Consider the following 27,221-nt stretch of genomic DNA (forward strand, 5'->3'; position numbering starts at 1 on the left):
ATCCCTGGGACACTAGATATTCATAGTGCCTGACATTTCTTTAAATGCTGCTGGTGTTTACAGTGCTTCCCAAATGCTGGCCACAGCAAGAAAAACCTTCCCAAAATTGTAACTATTCACAGCTGGTAAAACCAAGCAAAATATGTTGTTTTAAAAAAATCATAAAAATGTTTAGGAAAACAGTAACCCTGGAGTAATTTCTCAAATAGGTCCACACTGCCAAAATAGCTAGAGAAGAGGAAAAAAATGGAAGATCAAAATCCTCCAGTACTCATTCACACATAAAAGCAGGGCAGATTCTGTTGCAGGGCAGCCATAAATGCACTGTAATAAATGTTCCAAGTACTTTGACGACTTTGGGTCATAGAAGAAAAAAAAAAAAGGACCAAAAAAAAAAATCGCCCTTTTCCTCCTAAGCTAGTCCGTGGCGTTCAGGATGGGGCCCCATGATGATCTGACAAAGTCAGGCAAGAAAGAACTACATCTGAATGTGAATTAGCGACTGAAATATCGCATGTTAGCTGGTATTCCCCACACACCCTATACACACCATGACCCTGATTCTCAGGACACGCTGCTGCTCAGAGGAAAATTCAACAACATGATGCATTAATCTTATCAGTATTGATTTATTAGTGGTAAAACCTCTTATTTATTGCTTACTTCAGAAATTCTATTGACATTAGCAGGAGCTTTTGGGCAGTAAAAATACCTAAATTTGGTACTAAAACCAGAGTGGGAGTATGCTTTATAGAGGCACCCAGCCATCGCTTTTTTCTCACTTGGTGAGAAAGCTCTGGTTAGACCGACTGACCTACCTAATACCAGGTGAATAGGATGCCTTCCTCTGGGGAAGGATAATTTCTAAAAAAGGAGACTTTAAATTATTTTCTTCCAAAGCTGCCTTTCCTAATGTGCTTGATTTTTCTCAAGAGTCTAAAAAGCCAGAACAAGATCTAAAAGCTTTGAGGAGTGCAGATACCGCTAACGCACCAGAAAAAGCATCAGAACAAGGTATGGGTTGGGATCTCTGTGCTCTTTTATCCGCCCCAGTCTAAACTGCCTGCAGATACTTACGGGAGGCAGTTTGACACTGGTAGCACACAGCTTTACCTCCCCCATCCAGCCGCCTCTCTACAGCCTCTTTCCCACTAACCAACCCCATTATGTGAGTGCCTGCAACCGTGCTTGAAGGGCATGTGCCAATTCAGAGAAGAAAGGGCAGCCTCATAGTTTAATTTCTGGCTGAGCTTTGGGTGAGCTCAGGTGTCATGAACTTCAAAGACCTGCATTACGGCTCTCGGCAATTTCCTATGCAGGGCATGTGCCGTGCAAACTCTTTGAAGATATTGTGAAGGAGATGGGCGCTCTGCCCACAGGAGCACTGGGAACGCTAGCTCTCAAAAGCCCTCCTCTTGTGTTAAAGGCTCCACCAGAAACCCAGTCAACAGGTGCCAAGGCAACATCTTTTCTCTCCTCTTACTATGCTGCTTCCTTGGGGTTTCTCCTGATGCTGTTAGCTCCCAGCAAGGAAGCTCTGCTCTTTGCAGCCTAGGGTATAAATCTGGCCGATGTGCCTGCTCCCCATTCCAGCAGCACCACATTGCAGGGGAAGACTCACTGTGCCCTCTGCCTCCTTTCTTTTAGTGCAGCAGCGTGGAGCAGGGCACCGCTCAACCCAGAGCGAGCCATTCATACTGATTTTTTTTCAGCTGAGCTGTTTTGTTTTTCTTCTGAGCTCTCTTTCAGCATTATCCCATTAAAACTGTCTGAGATCTGACTTCTTCACTGCCTAGCATTAGGTGGTAATTAATCCACCAGACAGTTTCATGACGATGCTTTCCAAAAGGAAAACATCCAGCAACAAAACACAAGCTTGTGTTGTGCAGCAGTGAATAGACCGTTCCCTTTTGGTGTACACAGTGTGTCAGGCCATCCCTAGGGCTGTGGTCAGGGAGGAGAGGAACAAGACTGAGGCGAACATGGAGTATGTTTTAGGGCAGTGTTTTGTAGATAGATGGAGAAAATGACGGTGAAGTATCTTTTTTGAGACGATTACTTGAAAGAACTGCAAGCATGTTAACCATTTTGTATAAGGATATTTAGATGCAAATTTGCAACTAGAATTGTCTCTGTTCTCACAACAGATGATGTATTTTAAAAGTAGAAGCAACTGTGAGATGAGTCAAAGTTAGATGAAAAAAGTACCTCCCAGGTGGTGCTCTCCCCAGGTTCCCTCAGCCAAAGCCAGGGCTCTGACCCTACCTGCACTCCCTACTCTGGCTCTGGCCAGCTCCCTGAATCACATTTACCTAAAAGCTGTCTTTCTGCCAAAAGCATTTCAGTGCTGTGGTGGGCAATGCATGTTTTATTCTGGTCTGTGACTCAGAATGATCATCTTTTATTACCAGATGTCAGTCGATTTCTGTTTATATGGGCTTTCTAGCTACTTAATTACACCGAGAAAAGATGATGGCAAAACAGAAACTGCAACTGGCTGGTTGAACCATGTCTCAGAGGTCTGAGACTTCTGTCAGGTTGATAGGTGTTCCTGGACAAAGCAGAAAAGTCTAGGGGAATCACTAAGGCTGCAACAGGCTGCTGCAAGCACCCTCCGGAGAGCTAATACTGTGTCACACAGGCACCTGTGCTACACATCCACACAGCAACCAAGGCACTAATGGCTCCACAGATGAGGATGCTTGCAGACATCCTGAGAACATCAGTGTCTGGGCAGCCTTAAACACTGAGCACTGTTAATGATGTGCTTCCGTGTGGGTCACACACCCAGCTGCAGTGATCGTGTCAATGTTCCTACAGGGGACACAGTCCGCAAAGAGTATCAGACATCTCCAGCACCGACACCAGCTACACAAATGGCCACCACAACCCCAACCCCAACAACCACGACGACAGACCCTTCCACCACAACGCCAAAGCCAACCACAACACCTACAACAACCAAAACCACAACAGTTGCTTCTGCAGTGAAGACTAGACCTGGACTGCACAGGGTCAGAGATATAGGTCAGTAACATGTATGTCTGCATTGCTTTCCTCCCGACCTACAGCCTTCATAAAACATAAGGAGCAAGACATGCAGCTGAATATACCATGATTTAATGGATTGTGAAATTCAGCAGTTCGGTGTAGAAATATTTGGAGTGGATTAAAAAATTGATTCCAGCAGATGGGCTGGAGTTAGAGTTGTGCCTTCAAGACACATAAAAAATTAGTGTATCTCACAAACACAAACATGTGAAGATTTTCCGAGATGAGAGTTCATCTGCAGTGAAACTATGGCTGGTCTTTATCTTTATATATAATGTACTGGCATATAAATTGATTCATGTGGGAGTAAAAGCTCTCCACCCTAAATGCTGTCATGATTTTCAGGTATAAGAATCCACAAATAGTTCTTTGATCCACATGTCTGGACTGAGAGTTCAACAAATAGGACAAGAGGCATTGCATTTTAGAATTAATTTTTTGATAACTTTCAATAAGTGAAAGTTGTATATTACAACTTTTTTTTTTTTTTTTGTAATGCCTTTGGGATTTAAAAGATTAAACACTGAAGGAGTTCTTACAATTTTTGAACACCTGGATTTTTTTAATCTTTCCTTCTCCATTTACTCTTATTCATTAACATTGGGGGTTTTTGGTTCAATAGCTGAAAACTGAAATCTCTTATTTTCAGGTTCTAGCAGTATCCACCCAGCATACTCCTCTGTGGTAGCTGCAGCATCAAGTAAGTATGGTGAAGTAAGTATGCCACAAGGCACACAGTACAGTGTATTTTAAGGCAGAAATTATTCAATAACCTTTCAAGCCTCAGCAAACTCCATGACTGAATCCAAATCTGGATTTAAACTGAAAAACAGATGCCTGGCCTGAATGTCAGAGATTTTGATCACCCACAGCTCCAGGGAAACCTTTCTAGTGAATATCTGCACATTTCAGCCTTGATAAACGCTGGGTTTCACAACACTTGAGACAAAGCTTGTGCTGTTTGAATCATGTTTTCCTATTGCTTCCTTCTGTCTTGTGCTCTCCAAGGGAGATTTGTTGTAAGACAAATGATGCAGAGGGCTGTACTGCCATTTAAACTTAGTGATGAGAGCTCTGAAATGCCGACTTACATTAAACAAATGCTTTTCCAAAAACCTCAGGCTGTGGTTCTGAGCCTGGCGTAAATGTGATGTTATTCCTGGCATGCCACTCGTGTTATTGCCAGCAGAGTGGTAACGGCTCAGAGCTCTGCATCTCAGTCCAGAAGCTCACTCCCATTCCAGCCCACAGCCTGCAATGCAAGTATTTAGAGGTGTTCTCCTCTACAATGTGTAATTGCTTAGCCGTGTGGTCAAGTAAAAGAGAATATTTTCAAATGTTTGCAAGTTTCTGGCCATGGGGATATGACTGCTTTTGAGTGAAAAGGGAGCTGGGCCTTCATTAGTTTTTATGCTCTGTTGCTATTTCTGAGTGCCTTGAGCTCACCTTTGTTCTCACATACAGAACTGCAGCTGTCCCTGCTGCCAAATAACTCAGAGCCAAGCACATGGCAAGGCAGGTATTTTTTGGGCAACTCAAGTCTTGAAGGAAAGCATCATTAAGTCATATTTAGCCATGAGCCTCTGGGCTCATGCTGGGCAACAGCTGGAAGGGTTAATATTACTGAGTCTGAGGTGCAGGGTTTACAGGGCGCATAATGGCAGGACCTACAGAAGTGCCAACACAATTCAAAGGGGTTTAAATTCAGTGGGAATCTGCATCATTTGGTACCTAATGTGCCTGTAAACCTGGTCCTGCTTGTTGCTTTCTTTTCTATTTCCTATTCCCACAGGCTGAGCACAGAAGATGACATTATCTTCTTTACTAGCAATTAGAAAACCCTCAAAAGGTTTCCTAGTCAGTGAGATGCATGTGGAGGGTAAAGTTCTGGCAACACTGAAATCAGTGGGAAGGTTGTATTTGTCTTTCATAAGACAAAACCTTTAGCCAAAAAAAAAAAAAGGGTGTGTGTGTGTAAAAATACAAAAAGCACTCACTTTTTCAAGGCTTTCAGCAGTCACTTCATTGCAATTTGGATCCATCTTTCTTCAGAATTTTCTTTACTGATGTTCTAAACATAAATTAACTCTCAAAAGATTAAAGTGATCAGACTTAGGAACTGGTTATTGTGAGCTGAGCGGGTGGTGGAGAACTACTTCTGATTTCATGGACTTCATTTCTAGGACCATGTCCAAGATGTCTGTACTTAGTATCTGGCTTCCTGAATTCTCTTTATGTCTTCTTGATTCTGAAAGAGAAGAACTAGCTAAAAACCCCACAGAAAGTACAAGTACAGTTTTGAAGCAACGACCATACACAAAGCAGTTTATCAGTTTGTCTCAGGAGCCTTTAGGACTGACTCCAATTACTCAGGCCAGAGTTTCTGATGATGCCGTTGGTCTTAACCAGAGTTTGGCTTGACTGGACAAAACCAAACGTTCTCCCATCCATCCTGGCTCACAGGGACTCACAGATCCACCTCTCACAAGGCATTGGTAGTCTGCCTGCAAAAGACACCTCAAAAGTAAATAGCTTTGAAACAGAGCACAGTCAGAATGAGCACAGCCATGGCTCCTGTTAGCTCAGACTTCCATTTCCAGCCACCGGTACTGGCAAATGTTGCCAGCAGCAAAAGAAAAGCAGGACTTGCAGATTAGGGCATTACAGCAGGGGCAAAACTCCTCTGTCCTAGCTCTTGCTGTTCTTCCCCCTTTATCTTCTGTTTGTCAAAGACACAGAAAGAGAAAAAATCTGCTCCATTGCAGAACTCCTGCTTTAAAGACTTGACGTGGCAAAACTGCTTAATGAAACCCCCCTGATGCAACAAGCATGACATTTGACAGTTACTCCTATGCCCTACTAGCAAGTGCAGCACTTCACCAGTTCAGTGTGCGGTGAAGGACAGTCCTGACGGGGAAGCGGCAATGGCAACAGGATTTGAAAGTGGATGCAAACTCTGTCCTGCTCTGCCACTTACCAGTACATGTTTTGATGGCTTTTGCCTCTTTCCAACAGCAGTTAATCAAGTACACTCCCAAGAGCCACGAACTCACTTGCCCTCCACCATCCCAGCTCTTCAAGTAATCCTTTCTTGCACAGCTGCTTGGATCCTAGATGAGGATTGGGAGTAAATCCAGTGCTTCCATGATCACTGCCATTGTAAGCCATGTCATGATCCTCAGTGCCACGCTGAGGCACCGAGCTGGTAACCAAGCATCAGGCAGTGAGTGCCTGGGCATCCTCAGGCAAGGCGCTACCCTACACTCTCTGCCCACTCAATTCAATCAATGATTGCAGCTCTTTTCAGACAGGAACTCTCAGCTGGGCACTGCCTACCACCGTACACTCTTTCATCCCCAGCTGCAACGTACTATAATAGTAAAAAGGAAAAAACGTGGAGAAAAAAAAAAAAAGGCTGGGGAGACAACGGTAGTGTGTAAGTGCTAGAGAAAGCATTGAAAACTCTCCTCCAGCAGTGCCACACCACCGGGGCTCATGCCTTCAGGAAGCAATGGGTAAGGGCTCCATCCTACACTAGGGAGAACAGCTAGCATTTATTTTTGGATACTGCCTTCCCCCGGCAAGTCAGCCCTGGCTACTTAGCCCATCAAAAGTGCTGACCAAGTCGGAGAAGGCCAGGCATGTTTTGTGCACAGAGTAGTTGCTCAAATCAGTTACCACCATTTGCAAGGGCCACTCCAAATTGCATTTCTCTCCGCTGTCCCCATTCCTTTACTGTCTCCACGCCTCTACACGCTCACTACAGGACTTGTTCCCAACCAAGGTTTCTCTGCTCCACTGCTTTCATATCTGACTTGGCTCTTGGGATTTACCGGGTCACTGTCCATCCCCAGTTTATTACAGACTTCTCCTAGTCCTGCCTCAGCCTTCAGCTTGCACAGAGCTCTGCTTTAATGAACACACATTCACGTGCTGCAGGCTCACTGCCACATCAGATTTGAAGGAAGAACAAGCCTTGCAGACCATGGAAGTGCAGTTCCAACCTTTTCCCCTCTACCACCACTGTGCTTGCCCCAGCCAGCAAAAGCATGGCAGACACCAGCTTACTGCTGGGACGGTGGTAACACACCTCTGGGAGGTACAGCAAGAGGGAGCAGCCCCGAGGCCAGCACCGTCAAAAGGAGCATAAAGAGAAAATCACTAACAAAACAAAACCATGGCTAACATGGGTGTGGGGGGTAGGGTTCATTCATTTCAAAAGTGACACAAAATACTTCTGATACTGAGCACATTTCTCTCTTACCCTCTTGTACTCCCTTTCTACTGACCTTGTAAAGAGTGGTACATACACATTCAGGCTCAGTTGTGGCAAACCCAAAACAAGGCGAGCTCTCAAGAATAGAGTTAATTTTCTTCCACCTCTTTGGCACGTTCCAGTGTTCTGTGTGGAAAGCACGCCCTGCACAGCTCCATATAACACTGCTGCACAGACATTTTCCTCCACAGCCCAAAAACTCAGCCTGGGCTAGCTGTGGTCCATCTGGAGCCAGAGCTACAAGCTGACAGGGTTTAAAAGCCTTGCCAGGTTTGGCAGATGAGCCTGTTATTTCCTTAAACAGGATCTCTTTAGCATCTTTTTGGAGTTTACAAGGTCTCTCACAACAGCTCCTAGAAATGCCATCAAAAGGCTTCCAGTGGTCTGTGAAGGTTCGAGTCTGGGTCAAACACAAGCTATCTGCTGTCACCTGATTTTGCAGTATCAAGTTCCCAAAGAGCAGCAAATCCTGTTTTCAGAGACAACCATTCCAAATGGTCTCATTTATGATACCTTACTGATAGAAATATCTCACTGGCCCCTGTTCAGCATTTACAAGAGTCAGATAGGACATTCCCACTGATTTCACCAGGCTTTGGAATTAATCTTTCTGGGAAAACTAATGAATAAAGGCTTGTTAAAGGATAAGTTTGTTAACAAGCTTCTTAAAATAATTAATGAAATGAAAGGCATGATTAAAGATGTGGTTTTCATCTGCAAATGCTTTGAACCTTTAGTATTTTTGAACAATGGGAATCTAATAACCCAGTCACCTTAAAAAAAGCGTTTTGTGTAGACAGTGGTGAAGACATTTCAGACACATGAATTCTCCCACATAATTTTTGTCATTGTCTCATTATTTACAGTCTGCCTGCTTGATTGTATCCAGTCACTCTCTGCAGAAAGGGTAGAATCTGGTGTGGGGGGCTGTTTTGGGTTTGGAACTTTATTCAGCCTTCCTCACACAACCAGCACAATTGGCTGCTACCGCAACAGAAATAAACTTTGATAACCAGCGTGAGAGAAGGGAAGTTTTAAGTAAAAGCAAATCACAGTAACTACACACCTTTAAAATGCAACAAGAGACCTGTACAAGTAATATTTCTGTACAACAATATTTCTAACTGAAGGGATCGTTAACTAGGCTAACCTATATGACAGAGAGAGCAAGACAATCCTTTTTTACATGGGCTCAAAATATACCATTAATATCTGAAAAAGTATATTAATGAAAAGTCTCTATACATGAACCATTAACTCTGACAGCTATAAAATGAGACTCAGTGAAAAAGCCAGGTAGCAGTAGTCCTGAACCAAACGTGGTATAAATCACACTTTTCCATTTTGATGTCTACTTAGGACAGGTTCAGGCAGCACAAGGAAGAGGACAGAATACAGGTATGTCTTAAATTAATAACAGACTTGGATTCCTAGAATACTAGGAAACCTTGCATTTAAGTTCCATGTACTAACCAATATAATATTTTTAAAGCATTCAGGGGCACATCCACCTCTGCAAGTAACAGGAATATTTTACGACCCAATACAGGTAATTCCTTCTCTAATTGCTCCCTGTAGCTAGTTCCACCACTCACATCTACCAAATCATGCCGTAATGCACTGTTCTTCACTCCAAATCACATTCGTAGCATGGTGCAGTGAAAGCAAATATTACACTGGTTATTGCATGACAATTACGTAACTTTTAGGAAAACAATTAAACAAGGATAATTAAACTTAGAATTGTTCTCAACACAGTATTCTAAAACCATTTATAAAGGTCTTTTGTAACATTTACTGTTGCAAAACAAGAGGGGAGCTTTGTGTCTGCATTAGTTTGGGGATGAAGGCCTGACCCTGAAAGGAGACGGATATTCAGTCTCCAGGCCCTGAACACGATCAGCATCTCAGGACCCACCACCAGTTGTTCTGGTGCACCAGTGAATAGCTGCAGTGTGCAGCACCTACTAACATTTAAGCTCTTCAGCTTTTGCCAAACTCTTTCAGCTTTTAATTTTTTTTTTTTTTTTTTTTTTTTTTTAAATCCATACTTTCCATCTTCCTTTTCCATTTGGTTTGAAAACATGTGCAGAAAGATAGTTGGGGGCCACCACATCCCTCGTGATTGTGCGTCTCTCTCCTTGTCTGCTAGCATGTAACCTCTTGCCTCTTTGTCAGATCACGCAGGTATTCAGCGTCAAGAGCCTGTTGCTGCCTTCCGGAGGGCTGCCGGCTCTCCAGCCCACCTGGGTGAGTACAATTGCTAGCAGCAGATTTTCTGCTCTCTCTGATAGTTTTAGCAACCCCAAATTAGCCCTCAAGCAGTACCGCCGATCTTTTCACGTGTCCTGGAGGAGGACCAAGGCAAGCCTCCTGCACTGAATGTCAACTAGCAGCTTCCTGAATGCAAAAGGCATAAAGGCACAGCTCAGTAACTGGTGAGCTGTTGTTTCAGGCCGTGGGAATTAACATCTACCACAATGTTTGCAATTTTCCTTATTTGTTAGTCAAAACAAGAAACAAAAAAGAGCTCTGTGCAGCCTATCAGGTTTGTGATCGAGCTAAGTCTTCTGTTCCTGTTCCCAGGAGCCTCCAGGCTGATTGTGGCCATAGAGGTTGCCTTTAATACTGAGGGTAAAACATCACCCGTACTCCCCTTCCTCCCTGGCTGCACAACTCACCATCCTTCACCAGCAAGCAGCAGCACCTTCAGCAAGTGCTCTGCAAGGCCACCAACAACTTCCCAGGGCCCCAGCATGCTCCCACCCCTAATGTCTGGACCAAGGGATGTGCTGGCTAATCCTCAGGCTAGCCGAATTTTGCCAAAGAAGCAGGGCAGCATAGTGCTGAGTCTTGTTTACATCAGTTTGACCCCACCTAATTGCTTAAGGCACCTTAAGGTCACCCCAAAGGTGATTACAAAGCACAAATTTCCCATCATGAATGACACTTTTCTTCATCACAGAACAAGAAGAAATAAACGCACAAACACATACTTGCCATATTCTCAACGAGTCCTGATCTTTTTTTCAGCCCAGGTTTTGGCAGTTCAGATGTCTTGCTTGCAAGCAGCCGATTTTTCTAATGATCAAAGGGAAATTCCTGAACAAGTCCTTGCTTTCTTGGAAAGGAGAGTTTATCTTGGTCCTACCAAGCACCCGCACGCTGCTCTGCAAACAGCAGCGATCAGTTCTGCGGGTTTGGCCGGGCTGTTGAGGAACGTCCCCTCAGCAGCTCAGGCTAGCAAAAGGGTGTGCTGGAAGAACACCCTCCCCGACACACCAATTGCCTGCGCAGCTTCTCGCTTCACATTCTTCAGAAGGTCCCAGCTCTTCCAAGCGCTTCACAAGGCACATTAACTCTCTTGAAATCCCTTATTCACTCAGCCCAGAATTTTTTTCAAGACAATTATATTGAAGAGCTGTGGTGGTCGTGTCTTAGGTTTTTTTTTCTTTAAAGACCAGCCTTGGAGTATTTTAAAAGTCAACCCTTTATTTTTATGGGTGTCATCAAGTGGGGGAAAATAATAAAGAAAAAAAAGCTCTTGCAGTATCAATGCAATTTAGAGGAACACAACCAAAAGATCTAAAGAGACATTTAAAATCATAAAAAAGATTAGTGCTTTGAAGGCAGTGATACAGTGCTCCTAAATATGGCTTGAAGTGTGTACATAAAGGTTTCCAGGTTTACTGATTTCCTTAAGCTCCTCATTGGTAGTAATAATTCACTGTATGAACTGACCTTTCTAAACTGAGTCAGAAATTTGTAATCGCCAGTAATTCCATTAATTTAAGTAATAATTTTTCTTCTCTTTCATGTTTGAAAGCAATGGAAACAGACTCGTGGAAATCTGGATTGAGCCTTTTTGACACAGGTAAATATTTAAAGCATCCAGTAACTAGTTTGGGAATAACTGGTTTCCATCACACACGGGAAAAGCTAAATCTATTCATCAGGCCCACGACACTGCTGATAACAATCTCGTTTTAAGGAGTAATTACAGTATTTAAAATGAGACATGAGGTTTACGTCTTAGTAGTTAAAATTATTTTGTGCCTGCATCAGTCTCAAGTTCCTGCCTAAAGCAGGAGCCGAACAGATGAGCTCTGGAAAGAGTTGTCAGCTATACTGCAGGAAAGGGGTTCTAGCTATATAAGAAGGTATTTTGGGAATGCCACACTTGTGATCGCAGCCTAGAGCTGAAATCAGTGAAGAAGAGGACAGATTATTCTGATGTCAATGTACTTAGGAAAGACAGTCACATAAGAAAAGGAGGATTTAAACTGAGTGTAAAGAATAATGAGATTCACAGAAGTTTTCTGACATTTTAACCTTAAAAACTGAAAGTATGGAGATAACATTTTTATAATTACTGGTGAGTGAGGGGAGGAAATCTCTACCTTGTAGCAGGTTCAGGTAGCGACAAGACCAATACTTGTACAACCCTTAATTAGGAGCAGTTACCAACTGCAGATTCTACATGTTCAATATTTAAGTGACTACTGTCCCCAGGAACATTTAAAGCAGACTAGACAAAGCACAGGCCAACTCATAACAGGGTACTCTCTCACTAGGGGTTGGAACATCCAATATAAGTTTCGTTGCTGGAGAGAGCCATGCTGGTGGCCCTTGTAAAGACCATTCCCTTGAACATTCTGCCTGCTTCAAAGCTGAGGCATGACTAATCCTTGCACTGGCTGCAATGAGCTGCGTAGCCCATATGCACTACCTTGCAAATCCAATGTCAGCAGTGGTGTCTGTTGAGTCCAAATTTGCATTGTCCCAAACATGAACAGACCTCCCTTCTTCAGCAGCAGTAGTCTGAGCCAGAGAGAGGAAGCGTTTCTATCCTCTGTAGCTTAAACCATCACAGAGCTTATTTAGAAAAAGCTACAGCACTAGGGCCAGGGGTGCAGAGGGGTATTTTGAGGCAGAAAATGACAAATTGCATTAAATGCAATGAGAGGCTGGGTGTGGGGGAAGGGATGTTGTATTAATAGTTTCTCAGCAACTGAAGCGCTTGCGTAGACTAGTGTGATAAAGTCTGATGAATTCAGATTGGCACTTCAAAGGAATGGTTTCTGGCATGGATGTAGTCACTGCTGTCTTGCTTAAATGAATGGGAAGTTTAATCAGCACCGACAGCTGTGACAATCAGTGAAGGGAACTTTAATTAGCATGGAGTAGACTGCCCATGCAGCAAGTTGAAATTCCCATGGCAATAACAACATTAAATTAGACTAGCAGAACAGGGAGGCCCATAGAGACTGACCACCTCCCCAATTAGTTGGGGAAGATTATTTGGCCGGTGACCTTATTGTTACACTAAGCACAAATCAGCAAGCTGACCCACAACCTTCAGGAACTGGTAATTGCACTGGCAGATAAAAATGAAAAGTGCTGCATCGCCTACACTTAGGTCTTCCACATCAACAAAGCTCATGCCAGCTCTATGCCTGGGTAAGGAATACTGACTTTATGAGATGAAGATAAAAGCATGAGGCAGATGTATAGGCAGCTTCCCTATACAATTTAGTTGCTAAAATGAATGGCACCTGTTAATATCTAATTTCACTACAGTGTTAAATCCACCTACTTTCTGTTCTGCAAATAAGGAAAGTTGGGGGAACTGCACATATGGGATACCAAGCTGGCATATGTGAGGTATGTGGTGCAGAGGCTGCAGGATGAAGCATGGCTTTGGTGTATTACTGGGGAACTGTTATGTGCCCATGTATAATAAAGCCTGTACTGGAACATACACAGTCAGGAGGGCAAGGTGCCGACTATTTCAGATTTTAAAGAAAAAATCCCCACAGTCATTCGCATCCATGTGGTTGACAAAGACAGGTTATGTACGGGTCCAAGTCATTGCCTCCATTCTCTTTCTCTCTCTCTCTCTCTCTCTCTTTCCATATTGCCCATAACGTCTGCATCAGATAAACCCACCGTAAGCCAGTACTGCCAGCAAAAAGAGCCATCTTGCCTGCCAGTCACCCTCTGCCCAGGCACCTGCATGGCTAGGGGGTGAGCTGCCTCAGGGAGCTTGTCCAGTCCATTGCTAACCTTTTTCTTTCTTCCCAGTTTAACTCTCCTCTTTCCCCCTTCTCCTTGCATCCCCCCGACACCAGGCAGGCACAGGGCTGGTGGTGAGGCAGAAGCAGGCAGGTTGCATCACCTGAAAGTGTCTGTGGGACTGTGCCAGCAGGCATTTACACACAGGCAAAGCCAGGGCAAAGAGGTGGCATTGCCAAATCATACTGACAAGCTTTTTCTCTCCTGGGTTTGGGAAGCTGTGGCTGCTTCTGGAGCGGCAGGGTCACCAGGCACGAGCGCACAGCCCAGGGCTACTTGGCCCTATAGCCACCTCCTCCAAAGTGCTCCCCTGCAGCTCCAGCTCCTTGGCTTCATTTTGCCTGGCTGCTGAACCATCCTCCTTCACACCTCTCCAAGGAGCAGCCGCGGACACATGCCAGCCTAAGCCCAGAATTCGCTCTCCTCCTCTAACCCCGTCCTGTTTCCCCTCCCTGCACTGCTGCTGCCACTTGTGCCTCCCCAGGCCACACTTGTGCCCCTGCGTGCCTGAAGCCGCTGGGCACTCTCCCATCAAGTATTTTCAGTCAAACTGCTTCTCCGCCACCACTGCCCACAGTGCGTCACACGGCAGAGGGTTTACCGCCTGGGCGCAGCAGCTCGCTCGTGCTGCGTGCCCCTCCTCGGGCCGCTGCGTGCCCCTCCTCGGGCCGCTGCGTGCCCTTCCTCGGGCCAACGGCAGGTTTGGCCCCGGCAGCCAGACTGTCAGGCCTGAGGCACACCAGATACATTTGCTGCAGCAGATGTCCCTGGGCAGACACAATTCCTACAGCGTCCTTCCCTCAAGCATTGTTTAGGGCTTTTGTTTTCCTGCAGGATGCAGGGGCTGTCACCCCTGCTCCAAAAACTTCAGCTGTCCTCAGCCAGGAGCCAGCACCCCGCCTCAGGCAGTGCTGCCCCGGCACCACCAGCCGCCTCTCCCTGCTGACGTTCCCCCATGCCAGCGGACCTCCTGCGGGCCAGCCGTGCCGCCAGTGGTCTCTTCCCTGTTCCTCGCCTGGGATCTCATCCCAGGTGCGCAGAGGACGAGGAAGACGAGAGGCACAGGCCAGCAACGTGCTGGCCAAGGGCTCCAGGCAGCAGGGACAAAGCCAGCTGGAGCTGGGCTCACCAGCCCGCTTTCCAGCGGGGCCAGCCTGCTCTGGCAGCACAGGCCGGCTCCGCTGACTGTGAGGCATTTGTGGCACCACAGGCAGAGCTGGAGTAGGGAGAGAGCCCCTGTGCCCTGTCCAGAAAGTGTCTGCTCCAAAGCACGGGCAGGAGCATAAGGAGGGCTCTGCATGGCACCACCTGCTCCCAGACAAAAAGCCACACCAGCTCTGCCAGTCACAGCCAGGGAAATTCTCACACACAGAGATCACTAGCTCTTGCCATAAACAAAGTAGGGCTAGCCTTTGTGCCCTTCGCCCATTTCATTTATACACAACCCCACGGGCCCCTGTATGAGGCCGAGCCCAGCGCTCCAGCTAGCTCAGCGTCCTGTCTCTAGCGACAGGCAGCAGCAGACAGATGCCTGGGGATGAGCAAAGCAGAGGGAAGGCACACAGCGCTGCTGTTAGCAGGTCTCTTTAGTCCCTGCAGTAGAAACTTACTTCACTGGCAGCTGAATTGAAAAATGAGAAGCCAAAGCAACTTTTCTGTCCTGCAAGGATGCTGCAGTGTGCCATAGCCTCCCAGCAGGGGATCCAGCATCAGGACAGCTTTACATTAAGCACTCTGTAGTCAGACTTAATACAGACTTGGCCACTCAACCAAAACAATGTGCAGCTTTCCGCATGCAGGTGGAAGGACTCAGAGTAGTTGTATTTGTCCCTTATGAGGCATGGATCATTAGACATAAACCGGAATGGAAATGGAGGTGATGGAGGGAGCTGAGCTGGTATTTCTCCTCATTTTCTTGATTGTTTTCTGCATTATTGTGGCTTGGACATTAATATCTTCAGCAACCAGCTTAGGCAGTGCAGGCACTCAGAGCTGTTACATCTCCTATCATATTTAGGTGGTGACCTTCATTGATGTCCCTTTGCCGCTTGCTCTCTTTACATACACTGATGCTCTCATGCTTGGCTTGGTCATGGTTGGCTGCTGTGGAAAGACAAACCCTGTGGCACCTAGTAACTTCTCATCTTTTTTCTATATTATGCTCACACTTTCTAAACGTACCTTTTTACTGTCTCTCTGAAGCCTGTAGTCTTTCCTCAATTTATTTGGTGATGAAGACTTAAGGAAGTCTTTTTTGTTTTGGGGGGTTTTTTATATATAAAAATTAATATGTAGTTTACAAAAAGAATAAGCCATTCTGATGTTCTTTTGACCAACTACTTCCTTGGTGAGTGTTCCATTTGGGGCTTGTCTGATCATTGCTCTCTCTTCTGTGGATTATCCCAGCTAAATCCCCTTAATCTTGTCATGCTGTACTGAAAAGAAACAGCTCTTTGCCCTTGCTCAGGAAGGAGATACTGTACTGTAGGTGTATCTCACCAGACGTTCAAGCCATGAGTGAAGTTCAGCATTTTCAAACCTTCTGACACCAGCCTGATGATGCCCTGCAAGTCAGTGCATCTCACAAGGATATAAACGCATGTTCCCAAGGCTGCTACCATCTAAATATCTCAGGTGCAGCCTCAGCTAAAATCCACCAGTGACCCATGAGACTGTTTCTCATGACTTGACTGTAGCACTCTACCACCATTTACCCTGTTTCTTTTGCACTTTGCAAAACAACCCAGTCCTCCAGGAGCACCTGAGGAGCTGTAGCTTGCATTGCTTCCCCAGCTGTAATGTGGTGGGGCGAGCCACTGCCCGCACCTTCCTCTCCAGATCGAGAAGCAACATGCTAAATCTCGTCTGCTTCAGACTTTGTGCAGCTTGTAAAGCACAGGTGAAGCACAGTGAGCCAGCGGGGTGGCAGCACTGGTTCTCTCGGGGCAAAGTGCTGGGAGATCACCACCCTGCACCATGGTCACCAACCTCCACACTGGAGGAACCCTCTACTTGCCCATGCTGCTCTCAAGCCCTTGCAGCAAGGGGACTGACTCGCAAAGGGAAGTCAAAGTTGGTGCTTGGGGAGATTTTGGTGGCTCTTCCAGAGATGCCTCCACTCTTGTTTTAGTACAGAAGCAATGTAGGTGGAAAAAGATTAGCTCCAAGGATGTGCTCCCCATCCTCATTTCTCTCCCACATCAATCCTCAGGCCAGGGGGGACCCTGCAGCCACCCCATTGCCTGCTTCCTTCCAGAGTGAGGGCAGCCACCAAGCACACACCAATGGAGCCTTTCCTTTCTCTCTCTAGGCTTCAGTTCAAAGGAAGAATTGAATCCAAAGCCGCTGGAGTCCATCTCCCAGGGGAACCCAAGTACGTACTTCACAATTAATTTCATAATTAAGCAATATCATCTTATTAATTACACATTGCTAGAATGTATTCAAATGAAATAGCAAAAGATAAGTTTTCAAGAAAGCCTAAGAAACTCAAGCAATGCATTTTACCCTTGCAGAGGACCAGCGAGCTCTCTGCTGATCCCCCTCATACACATAATTGTTTTTTGCTTCTACAGGGAAGGAAATAACCGCCAAGATTTAGCTTACCTGGGCAGGGAGATGGTGGCTGCTCACCGCTACCTCTTCCCAGGCAGTATCAGCTCCATGTTCCTGGGGTGCAGAGCTTCACTCAAGGACTTTGGTGGTGGAGGACAGCAAACCAGCATGTTGCAGCCAGGGTTAGGTGCGCAAGCCTTGCTGAGCAAAGCAGGCTCCCGGGGCTATGCTGAGTGCAGGCACCCTTCCCACAGCAGTAGGTGGGAGGGAAGAAACCACCTGAGCAAGGGACACGGCGCCTGCCACAGCAAGGAAAGAGGAGACGCATAGGGAGCATCAAGGATCCCTTGGTCTGGGGATGGAGGTGTAGGGTCCCCTGCTCTGAAAAGGAAATCTTCTGCAGCCCTTTGTAATTAAAGGCAGATTTGCTCATTAACTCATCTTCAGATGGGGCCCAGAGCAGAAGGAGAAAGAGAAAGCAAACTCTGAGTGGAGAGATGGGGTCATCTGCCGCCTCCTCATGGGAAGACACCCTGGAGAAGGGGCTTCATCCTCCCACTGGTGCCTGGGTCCTCTCTTACCCATCCTCCAGCAGCTGAATGCCGTCTCTCACAGAACTGGCATTTCAAGGACTCCAAGTTGACTACTGAACCAAATGTCTATATATTCCCATACGGTCCTCCTAATACTTAAAAGTATTTTTTTACCTATCAAAGATGTAAAATACACCTAAAATTTATACAGAAATATGGGAAAGTAGAGAAGGGGAAGGATCTGTGCTACAGACCGAGCTGCCTGCAGGAAAGCAAGGCTCAGTGTAGCAGAGATGCAAGCAAGCACAGCTGTGTCTCCAGCAGTTGAATTTAGATAAGGCACACCAGAATCAAAACTCTCATCCTGCTGATACCTCTAGGACCATAAAAGCTATAACCCAGATCTTGCCTCCCCGCAAATCAGAAAGAGCTTAGCTACCTACAGAGCAACTTTAGCCTGTGCTCTTGCAGAGTCCTACTAATGTCCCGGCACCAAAATACTCCTGCTGTCTCAATCCTCCCCAGAAATTAAGTCTGTATATAAGTGTATGTAAATCTTTGCATGCCCAGATCCTACTGGCTAACAAACTCCCCACTTTCCACATATAGACTACATGGTGAAGCTCCCTTTGAAGGACAGGAAATTCGGGAAAACTTGGCCGCTAATTGAGGTATTATTTGTTGTGGGTTCCCGGCCTAGCCTCACGATCTGCTGTGAATGAACACGGTTCTCAGTCACGCTTCTATAATTCAGCATTATTAGAATTAGAAAAACAGACAGCTACGGGAGAAAAAATTGAAAGTAATGAGATGGGAGGCAGTTGCATAAGCCAGTAAGAACAATTGGTGCTTTGTAGCCTTTGGGCTACCTAATCATTAAAACACACTATTTTGGACAGTCTGATTGGTAGGAGGCATCATCGGAGGGAAATGAAGAGATGGGGATGACCCGGACGCCAGAGGGGGAAAATGTTAATTAGCGCTCTAGTTAAGCCAAATTTTGATCCCGCTCCTGGTCGCAGTCCAACCGATGAATGTTTTACCACTAACTTGCAGAGACATAAAAGCAAGCTGACAGTGATGAAGACTGCATTCGCAAAGTGCAAAGATGAGGTTCAGCTGTGCAATTAGAGGGAAGAGTTTGTTTAGGTGTAGGCACAGCTTTTCTAGAATACTGCTTTCAGCTCAGAGAGGCATAACACAACAGCACGCTGCTGTTAAGCCCACAAAAGTGTTACCAAGGAAAGCCCCGCAGTCTGTGCTCTGCAGGTGGCCAAACCACAAAATCCAAGGGTCACATCTGGCTATACAAACTCTCACCACCTCTGGGCTGTGAATAAAGCAGGCTGAGCCCAAGCCCAGGCTGCAGCTCTGAGGGCACAGGACAAGGAGCCGGCTTGCTCCTGCACGGCTGACCTCTCCTCCATAGTCCCCAAACACCATGTTCCCAGATTGACCCCTGGGGACAGCTCCTTGCCCTTTTGTCACCCAGTCAGGCTTGGATGTTGTAGGGGAGAAAATCATGCCAAGGACCATGTTTACTAATAAGTAGGACAGACTTGAGCTGACAGCTGTGACTTGTCCTTGTGAAAGGCTTTTTGGTAGAGTTTGTGCAGCAGGACAAGTCACTGGGCACACATTTTAGGCCTTTGCTCCTCACAGGAAGCACAGCTATCAGAAAGGGCTAAACTTTTTTTCTGTTTGTGTGTCTCTTCTCAGATTGCAAGGTTGATTTGTCCTTCTTGATGGATGGGAGCTGGAGCATCGGTAAACGCCGCTTTCAGCTCCAGAAGCAGTTCCTCAGTAACATGGCTCAGGCCCTTGGCATTGGCAGCGCTGGTCCTCTGATGGGCATCATTCAGTACGGGTAAGAGCTTCTTGTGCAGCTGCTCCCCTTGCCGCAGGCCACGACCGCACACTCTGGCAGCTGTAGCTCTGCAGCTGACACACGGTTAAGGTCTCACTCCAGCTTTCACTCAGGAGCCAGATAGCACAGATGGGTCCTACAGCTTTTGTATTGTTGCATATGAAGCAAAAACTGAGAGTTGCTCTCATTTCTTCTTCTAGCGATGACCCTTCCACAGAATTTAACCTAAACACTTATGCCAACTCCAAAGACCTAAGAAATGCCATCGAGAAAATCTCACAGAAAGGTGGACTTTCCAACGTGGGTAGGTGATGGGGCTGCTTGCATGTCCTCAGCTCGGGGAGGCTCCAGACCCTGGGTGGTACACACTCCTCACCGGGTGCGGAGGCTGTGACCGAGCAGTGGTCAGCGTTAGAGTACAGCTGGCGAGGGGGTACCACTCCCACCATGACCTGCCTGCGCTGGTCTGAGGCATTGCCACTCTGCCACAAGCGGACAGGATTTACCTTTCTCCTCGTGGGCAGGTGCCCCTGAGCCGTCGGGGATCCTTGCTAACCCAGCCTGTCACCCCCAGCCCCTCTGGGGCACAAGGAGGGGGCAGATGGGGCTCTGCACAGGAGGGCTCAGAAGGCACTGGTACCGACAGCAGGGACCTCCCCTCCTGCTCGCACAGACACAGAAACCACTTTCCCCAGCTCTCAACAGGCCTCCAACTCTTTTTTCTTTTTTTTTTTTTTTCCTACCTTTTCATGAGGTATTATCAGGCAGAGTGCTTCCAGACCTGTAACTCATCCTCATCTCTTTTTTTATTCCAGGGAAGGCACTTTCATTTGTTAACAAAAACTTCTTTTTGGATGCTAATGGAAACAGAGGTGGAGCTCCCAACGTGGTTGTAGTGATGGTGGACGGGTGGCCAACTGACCGAGTGGAGGAGGCCTCCAGGCTGGCTAGAGAATCAGGGATCAACATTTTTTTTGTCACTATTGAAGCAGCTGCTGAAAGTGAGAAGCAGAACGTTATCGAACCAAACTTTGTGGACAAGGTACTTACTGGGCTGGGCTATGGCCAAGAAGCTTGGCTCTGACTACATTCTCCAAGCTGTTTCATTTGGGGCATTTCCCTTTCCTTCTTACCACTTACGGTTATCTCTTGTTCTGCTGTCCTGCTTATACCATCTTGAGGTCTCCTGGGCAAAGAGCCAGGCAGCAATGCTGAAGTCAGAAAGGGAATGAAGTCTGTCCTGGTTTAAGGCGCATCACGGAGCAAATGGCTTTTTAATGACTAAACGTTGGCACAAATCTGCAGTCGTATCGAGACAAGGTTTTCCAAATATACAGTAGCATGACAAAGCACAGTTGCAGCTTGAGCTTTCCACAAGCCTCCCTCTGTGCATCTCCCACCTGGCAAAGGCTGAGGAGCCCTGTCAGCCTAATGTCACTGTTGCATTTATGAACAGGTCCCAAACATGCAAATGTTGGGACACTCCCAACACAGGCACAGCCCAGTTGTTCAGCTATACTGGGTAACTCAAAACATTTTGTTTCCACTGTTGATCTGATGCGGGTTATTTTTCTGTTGTTTGTTTCTGCTGCTATGGACTTCACGGTAGCTCTTGGAAAAAGAGTAAATCCCTGCCCTGTGCAGCAAAAAAAGAGAACGCAAGCCTTGAACGTTTTGCATTTGGCACTAACACAGTAGCTGCCTGCTCAACAGTGCTTCAGGGCAAGCTGGCACCCGGTTATCACAGGAGGTATCTAACAAGTGCTGGAACAGGCTGGGCTCAGGAAGCTGGGTCGAATTATCTGGTATTTTCAGAAAACAGATTCTCATCAGGGCTGTATCACTCTGCCATGAAATAATCTCCCATGAGTTTCAGAACTGCTCCAGAGCTGCACTGTCTCTGGTCAGCATTTAATTGGATTGCAGTCTCATTTACATGTAATATTTTTAAAAGGACAAAGCTACAGTGAATCTCTGCAAACCTGCTAGGGACAGAAACAAGAGTGGGCCCAGAAAACAAAGGTAAAGAGGGAGCAGTGACTTGATACTGCTGCATCGCAACACTAAAATAACATCAAGACAGTAAGAGCAAACAAGATCAGGACACCGAGAGGAGCCCAGACTGTAACTCCCTTGGAGCTGTTAGGCTTTATGCAAATCAAGACCAAGCACCAAAAAAACAGTGCCTCGGTCTTTCGAAACACTCAGACACACACACAGAGCTGATCGATAAAGCCTGGCTTAACAAAATATTCTTACCTAGAGGCCAAAGGCATTAGCATTTACAAGGTGCTACAGCCAAGGGCAATTGATCCAGCCTGTCCCCATCACTCCCCCACCCCCTTTGCTTGACTTCTCTCACTCCCTCTTCTGTACCACCTCTACTCCCTACCCACACCCACCTGACTTCCACTCACGCTGTAGAAGCCTCCGGCAGATCTACTCCCTACAAGTATTCAGTTTTAAAAATCAGTGTGGGTTGTTGGGTTCTTTTTTTTTTTCACTATTTGGCAGAGCCAGCACAATGGGGAAGCTTTATAAAATTTTTGCATTTTCACCAAAATCGCCCGAGTTTTTTTCTTCTTAGAAGGGTATGAGCCAAGGATAACCCAACTTCAGCCCCAGTTTTCAGTTCAAGATAGCAGGCAAAGGATTCCTTGTTGCCCTAAACAATCGGAGCTGAAGTTGCCACCTGGCAAACACACAGGCTCCCATAATGTCCACTGGAGCCACATTAGCAGCAGCATTGTGATTTGGATGCTTTTTTTGCAAACAATGTAACTCATCTAAAAAAGCTTGACAGGTAGCAACCTTGCTTATTACATTTCTTTCACTACTATAATATCAGCTCCATCCTACAGCTTTAAAAAAAAAAAAAAAAAAGGCAGGAAAAACTGTCTCATTACACAAGTATTTGTGATGTTACGTTGACATCATTTCCCAGGGAAGCAGATGGTCATGGAGAAGAGGCCGGTTCGGACTCCAGCATTGCTCTTTCCAGGAGTCTATACTTACAATTTAGCTACATACTGAAACACACAGACTGAATGTTCATTGCGCTCATCCCTGTGTTGCCTTGCAGGCAGTGTGCAGGACAAACGGTTTCTATTCCATCAATGTGCCCAGCTGGTTCAGCCTACACAAGGTGGTGCAGCCCCTAGTGAAGCGGGTCTGCGACACCGATCGGCTGGTTTGCAGCAAGACGTGCCTCAATTCAGCTGACATTGGTTTCGTAATTGACGGCTCCAGCAGCGTTGGCACCAGCAACTTCCGCACAGTTCTCCAGTTTGTAGCCAACATCAGTAAGGAGTTTGAGATTTCGGACACCGACACCCGCATCGGAGCCGTTCAGTACACCTACGAGCAAAGGCTCGAGTTCAGCTTTGACAAGTACAGCACAAAGCAGGACGTGCTGAGCGCTATCAAAAGGATCAGTTACTGGAGTGGTGGGACCAGCACGGGAGCAGCCATCAGCTACGCCTCAGAGCAGCTGTTCAGCAAATCCAAACCCAACAAAAGAAAGATCATGATTCTCATTACAGATGGCAGGTCTTATGACGATGTCAGAGTGCCAGCCATGGCAGCTCACCAAAACGGTAAGCTCTTCTATCACTGCCTGCTCTCCCTACATGCCTCAGCATTCATCCAGGTCAGAGAAATGCAGTTTGCTATGATTTGGATGCACCGGATGAAACTTTATGAAGGAAGAGTAGCACCTCACTCTGGGGTCTTGTTGAGCTCTAGTAAGACCAGCATCTGTTTGATACCTGAATGAGGAACTCGGGGCGGGGGTGGGGGGAGATAATAATAAAAAAATAAATAAATAAATCACAGAAATCTAGCAAAATGCTACTATGTCTGGGAGATCTCAGGGTGTTTCAACTGTCAGTAACATATGAAGCCTCCTCTGGCCTTCCAGTCAGGATAGACATACATCTTCCAACACAGTTGTAAGATTATTCCATTGGAACAAGAACATGCTCAGGAGCCTATTGTTCAGATCCAGAGCAGAAGCTTTACTATTGTTTAAGCTTTTTTGCTGTTGGCAAAAGGTACTTGCACAAACTAGACATTTCCTCCAATTTGAAAATATCATTTTTATACAGAGAGAGAACACTGCAACTCACTGCCCACATCTTTGTGGCCTAGCAACTACATTTGCAGTATTGGTCTTAAATAAAACCAATTCAATGACAAATAACACTGTTTCTAAACTCTGGGTTTCTTTCCAGGAGTTATAGCTTACTCCGTTGGAATTGCTTGGGCAGCCCAAGACGAACTGGAAGCCATTGCCACAGACCCCGATAAGGAGCATTCCTTCTTTGTGGATGAATTTGACAACCTCTACCGTTTTGTCAACCAGCTCATCCAAAACATTTGCATAGAATTTAATTCCCAGCCACGGAACTGATGGACTTGAGCAAAGCGAGAGCCTTGGGCACCACGCTGAAGGCACACCATGTGCCACAGGAGTAATGCCAGCTCTCAGTTCAAGAAATACTGGAGGTGTTTTTCTCTGGCACTTTCCAGTCAGCAAGGTTGATTGCAGCTCTGTCCCTATGCATGATAACGCTCTGTGTAGACTGTTGATTGGTGTTGTTTTTTTTTTCTTTGCAGGCTTCAGAAACTCTGATTTGGATGGATAGTGAAAGAGGCAGTAAACATGGAGGAAATAACTGGACCTGTTTGAAAAGCTGCTTCTGATATAGAGCCCCAGCTTGTCTGATTCCAAAGTCTGGGAACACACAAGCTCCTTTAAAATGCACCACCTGCTTCCTGAAGTGGCCAGGTCCCTTTCAGGGAGCAGCCATGCTGCTCAGCTCCTGTGGCAGGAGCACCTCCATGCGGCACTGCCCACCAGATGACAGACACCCAGGTCAAAGCTGAAATACCACTTTTTTTTTTTTTTTTAACTTTTTTTTTTTTTTTTGAGGGGGTGGGGAGCACAATACAAGTCAAATTTGAGTACCTTCTTAAAAAAGGGCACTCTCCATACAGCTGTCTTGCCAGTAAGTTAAACTTCAACTAGTGTAAACTCAAGCATTGAGTTTTATCCAAACCCAGAGACTGGAAAGCTGTGGGACCCTACAACTGTTTGTCAACCCCAATAAAGCCCTAAATCCACAAAGCAGCCAACACACAGGAACCGGAATGTACTCTCCTACAGCACTGCATTAATATTTGATTTTGAGAAGTGTCTCACCTCCTTAGCTCCCTTGCTCCGCTCTAACGCAGCTCAAGGCCTGCAGGGCCACAGGAGAGCTTCCAGGACAGAGGAGACTCTTTGAGAAAAAACTGTGGGTTTAGGTTGCAATTGGAAAAGCATTTGAAACCCATCGCCCTAGCGTTAAACCACAGCTCAGAACAGCTTACGGCAGTCTCTAGTGTGAGGAAAGCTATTCGAGAGCTATTAACAGGATTTAAGAGGGAATTATCTGAAGTTCTGTATTATACACTAGGAAAAGCAGCATTTTGAGCATTTACAGACACCGTCTCCCAAATTTGGGAGAGACGTCTGTTTTATGGATTAATTTCAAGATGAGTCTATTACAGCCCTGGCTTATTCAAAACACATGGTTGTTTCTTAAGTGAAGCACTAGCCATACCACTAGTCAATACGGGAGGACAGACACATTAAGAGGGCCAAAAGAATCGCACTTTAATTAGGAAGCAGCAGTTGCTGGTTATGTTTCCATCCAGTATAACATAAGAAAACATGTTAATTAAGCAAAGTAAGCAAAGTTATCAAAGGAAAGGGATGGAGTTTCACAGCCAATAAAAGCATGTGTGTTCCTACACTTTATGGCAATCAAAGCCACACTGCATCAGGTTTGTGGAACTGATAGGAAATAGGGAAGAAATTAAAACTCAAATTTCACATCTTATTCACAAACCAGACTTTTAATAGCATTTATAGTTTTAATAACCATGACCCAGCATGTTTATTATTCACACAAAAATGTTAATTGAAGTAAATTGCCATAAGGGAGACTCCCTTCTGTCAACAAAAGTAGCACCATCTTTTAAGTTGTTATGTTTGGAAATATGACTGCAGCAGCTGAAAAACTACCAATTAAGTAAGTGTAATGCAAACTAATGAGAACAGCAGATTCTGCATGATCTCCCTGGTGCGGTAACAGAAGCCAGGCTGGGGTCTTCTCAAGAGGTTATCAAAACCAATCCTGGACAAAACAGCAGTTTCACACAGGAAAAATTCAGACCTTCCTCTTTAGAACAAACATTCAGTTCCAGATTTAACTGAACACCATCAATACAATGCTACCAGTACACAGAAGGCACAGGGCACTGCCAGCATCCAAAAAAGCAAAACAAAGACATGAAATATATTTGTATGCAGGGGTTTTAACATTAATCTGTGGTGCTGCACTTCCACAGCAACAGCCTCTTGGCTTGAAAAAAAGATAAAGACTGAGAATAGAGAGTTAGGTAGAAGCAGAGCAACGCCTGATACACCCCCCCCCCCCCCCCCCCCCCCCCCCCCCCCCCCATCTCCTGACCCACCTCCCTCACTACCCTTCTGCTGAAAGCAGAGGGATATTACATGGGCTGGACAAAACTCAAGACACACAAACTGAATTTACTGGGGACTTCAGTTCAGACACCAGATTTATTGTCTGAAAACTGTTTGCTTGGTTTTTAATTTGGGGCTAGCTGAGAAAGAGAGGCCTAAGTCTTAACATTTAGCTACTCGTAATATTGTGGTTTAATTTTTAATGCAACAGCTTACCACCGCATATTGTTTTCCATACTGGGCGCACTCTTGCGGCACGGCAGGCTGGTACTCTGCAGACTCCCCAATGTTTCACTTGTGCTCTGCCAAAAACACAGCACAGACGGCCGAAACATTAGGAACAGTTAGAGCCACATGTGTTCTTTAGGATAAGCATTGTAATTTCTTCCAAAAGCTTAAACCTCAAGCAATGACAGCGAGCTTTTAAATGCTCTTTCACAGGGAAGTTGCACAGCTATCTTCTGTGTCAAGCATTTATAAAGGGCGCTTCAGGGTTTGTTGTTGTTTAAATGGTTTCTCTTAAGTTTACAGAACTCTAGTGTTCGGTTCCCAATGTGCATTTTTATTAACTTCTTGGGATGACCTTGAAATTGTTCGATCTCAAAGACTGAAAGTGGTTTAGTGTTTAATCTGACTCATCTAAACTTAGATGTGCTATTCCTAAACACTGTAAACTTAAGCGTAAGCCTCAAAACTTGTAAAAATACACCCTTCCATTAACAAAAGCAAGCACAGAACACACCTCTCTTAACCTTTACCTTTCATAGCAATCAAAATACTTGCTATCTAATTAAGTCTCTAAATACTGTTTTATTAAAAAACAAGATAACTTACGTATAAATCTTCATAAATGTTTGAGGGGGTGTATTTGTTGGAAGAACCAGAACTCCTTCTGTAACATATACAAGCTATTTTGAGCTTATCAATACAAATTGCTGTACCTTTTGCAATAAAATTGTCCCAAAGGCATATGCAGTACATGTCATCTCATACGTGGTTATAAAATGCATGCTAAATATGCCGTTTATGGCCATTTCCATTTCTGAAATGCTGCTGAGGTTCTCGCTATATTATGGAAGACTTAGCAAGGTTGGTAAAGCCCCAGGTTTTTTAATGTCATCCTTTTGGATGCTCAGCTGAAATAAAGTCTAAGAGCGAGCTAGCAGAGGCAGGACCACCAAAATACCTATCGGAGGTAGCAGTCATCGAAGCAGTCTAATGGCTGAAAGGCATCAAAATCATATGTAGCTCCCCAAGCCTGCAAGATCACGTCCTCTTTGGAACCAGACTTACTTGGAAGCTGAAAAGAATTAACACCATCTCTACACACTT

At 45.6% G+C, this 27,221-nt stretch overlaps 1 protein-coding gene across 3 annotated transcripts in view; it reads left to right on the forward strand.

The window, feature by feature from the left end:
• The window catches only part of VIT (vitrin), a 50,726-nt gene extending 24,936 nt beyond the window's left edge, over nucleotides 1–25,790 (forward strand). For 2 of the 3 annotated variants that reach the window (XM_040611465.1, XM_040611466.1), the window contains exons 7-19: nucleotides 934–1,014; nucleotides 2,821–3,027; nucleotides 3,701–3,751; nucleotides 8,687–8,725; nucleotides 8,820–8,876; nucleotides 9,506–9,577; nucleotides 11,154–11,201; nucleotides 16,713–16,775; nucleotides 19,210–19,357; nucleotides 19,558–19,661; nucleotides 20,173–20,399; nucleotides 22,440–22,953; nucleotides 23,590–25,790. In XM_040611465.1, the coding sequence (XP_040467399.1) occupies nucleotides 934–1,014; nucleotides 2,821–3,027; nucleotides 3,701–3,751; nucleotides 8,687–8,725; nucleotides 8,820–8,876; nucleotides 9,506–9,577; nucleotides 11,154–11,201; nucleotides 16,713–16,775; nucleotides 19,210–19,357; nucleotides 19,558–19,661; nucleotides 20,173–20,399; nucleotides 22,440–22,953; nucleotides 23,590–23,768 (1,790 nt within the window). In that variant the 3' untranslated portion in view covers nucleotides 23,769–25,790. The remainder of the gene's footprint in view (nucleotides 1–933; nucleotides 1,015–2,820; nucleotides 3,028–3,700; nucleotides 3,752–8,686; nucleotides 8,726–8,819; nucleotides 8,877–9,505; nucleotides 9,578–11,153; nucleotides 11,202–16,712; nucleotides 16,776–19,209; nucleotides 19,358–19,557; nucleotides 19,662–20,172; nucleotides 20,400–22,439; nucleotides 22,954–23,589) is intronic. The other variant, XM_040611467.1, reaches the window with a different exon arrangement.
• Nucleotides 25,791–27,221: the final 1,431 nt, after the last annotated feature.

Source organism: Falco naumanni, chromosome 12 (genome assembly GCF_017639655.2).
Source record: "Falco naumanni isolate bFalNau1 chromosome 12, bFalNau1.pat, whole genome shotgun sequence".
Classification (NCBI taxonomy): domain Eukaryota; kingdom Metazoa; phylum Chordata; class Aves; order Falconiformes; family Falconidae; genus Falco; species Falco naumanni.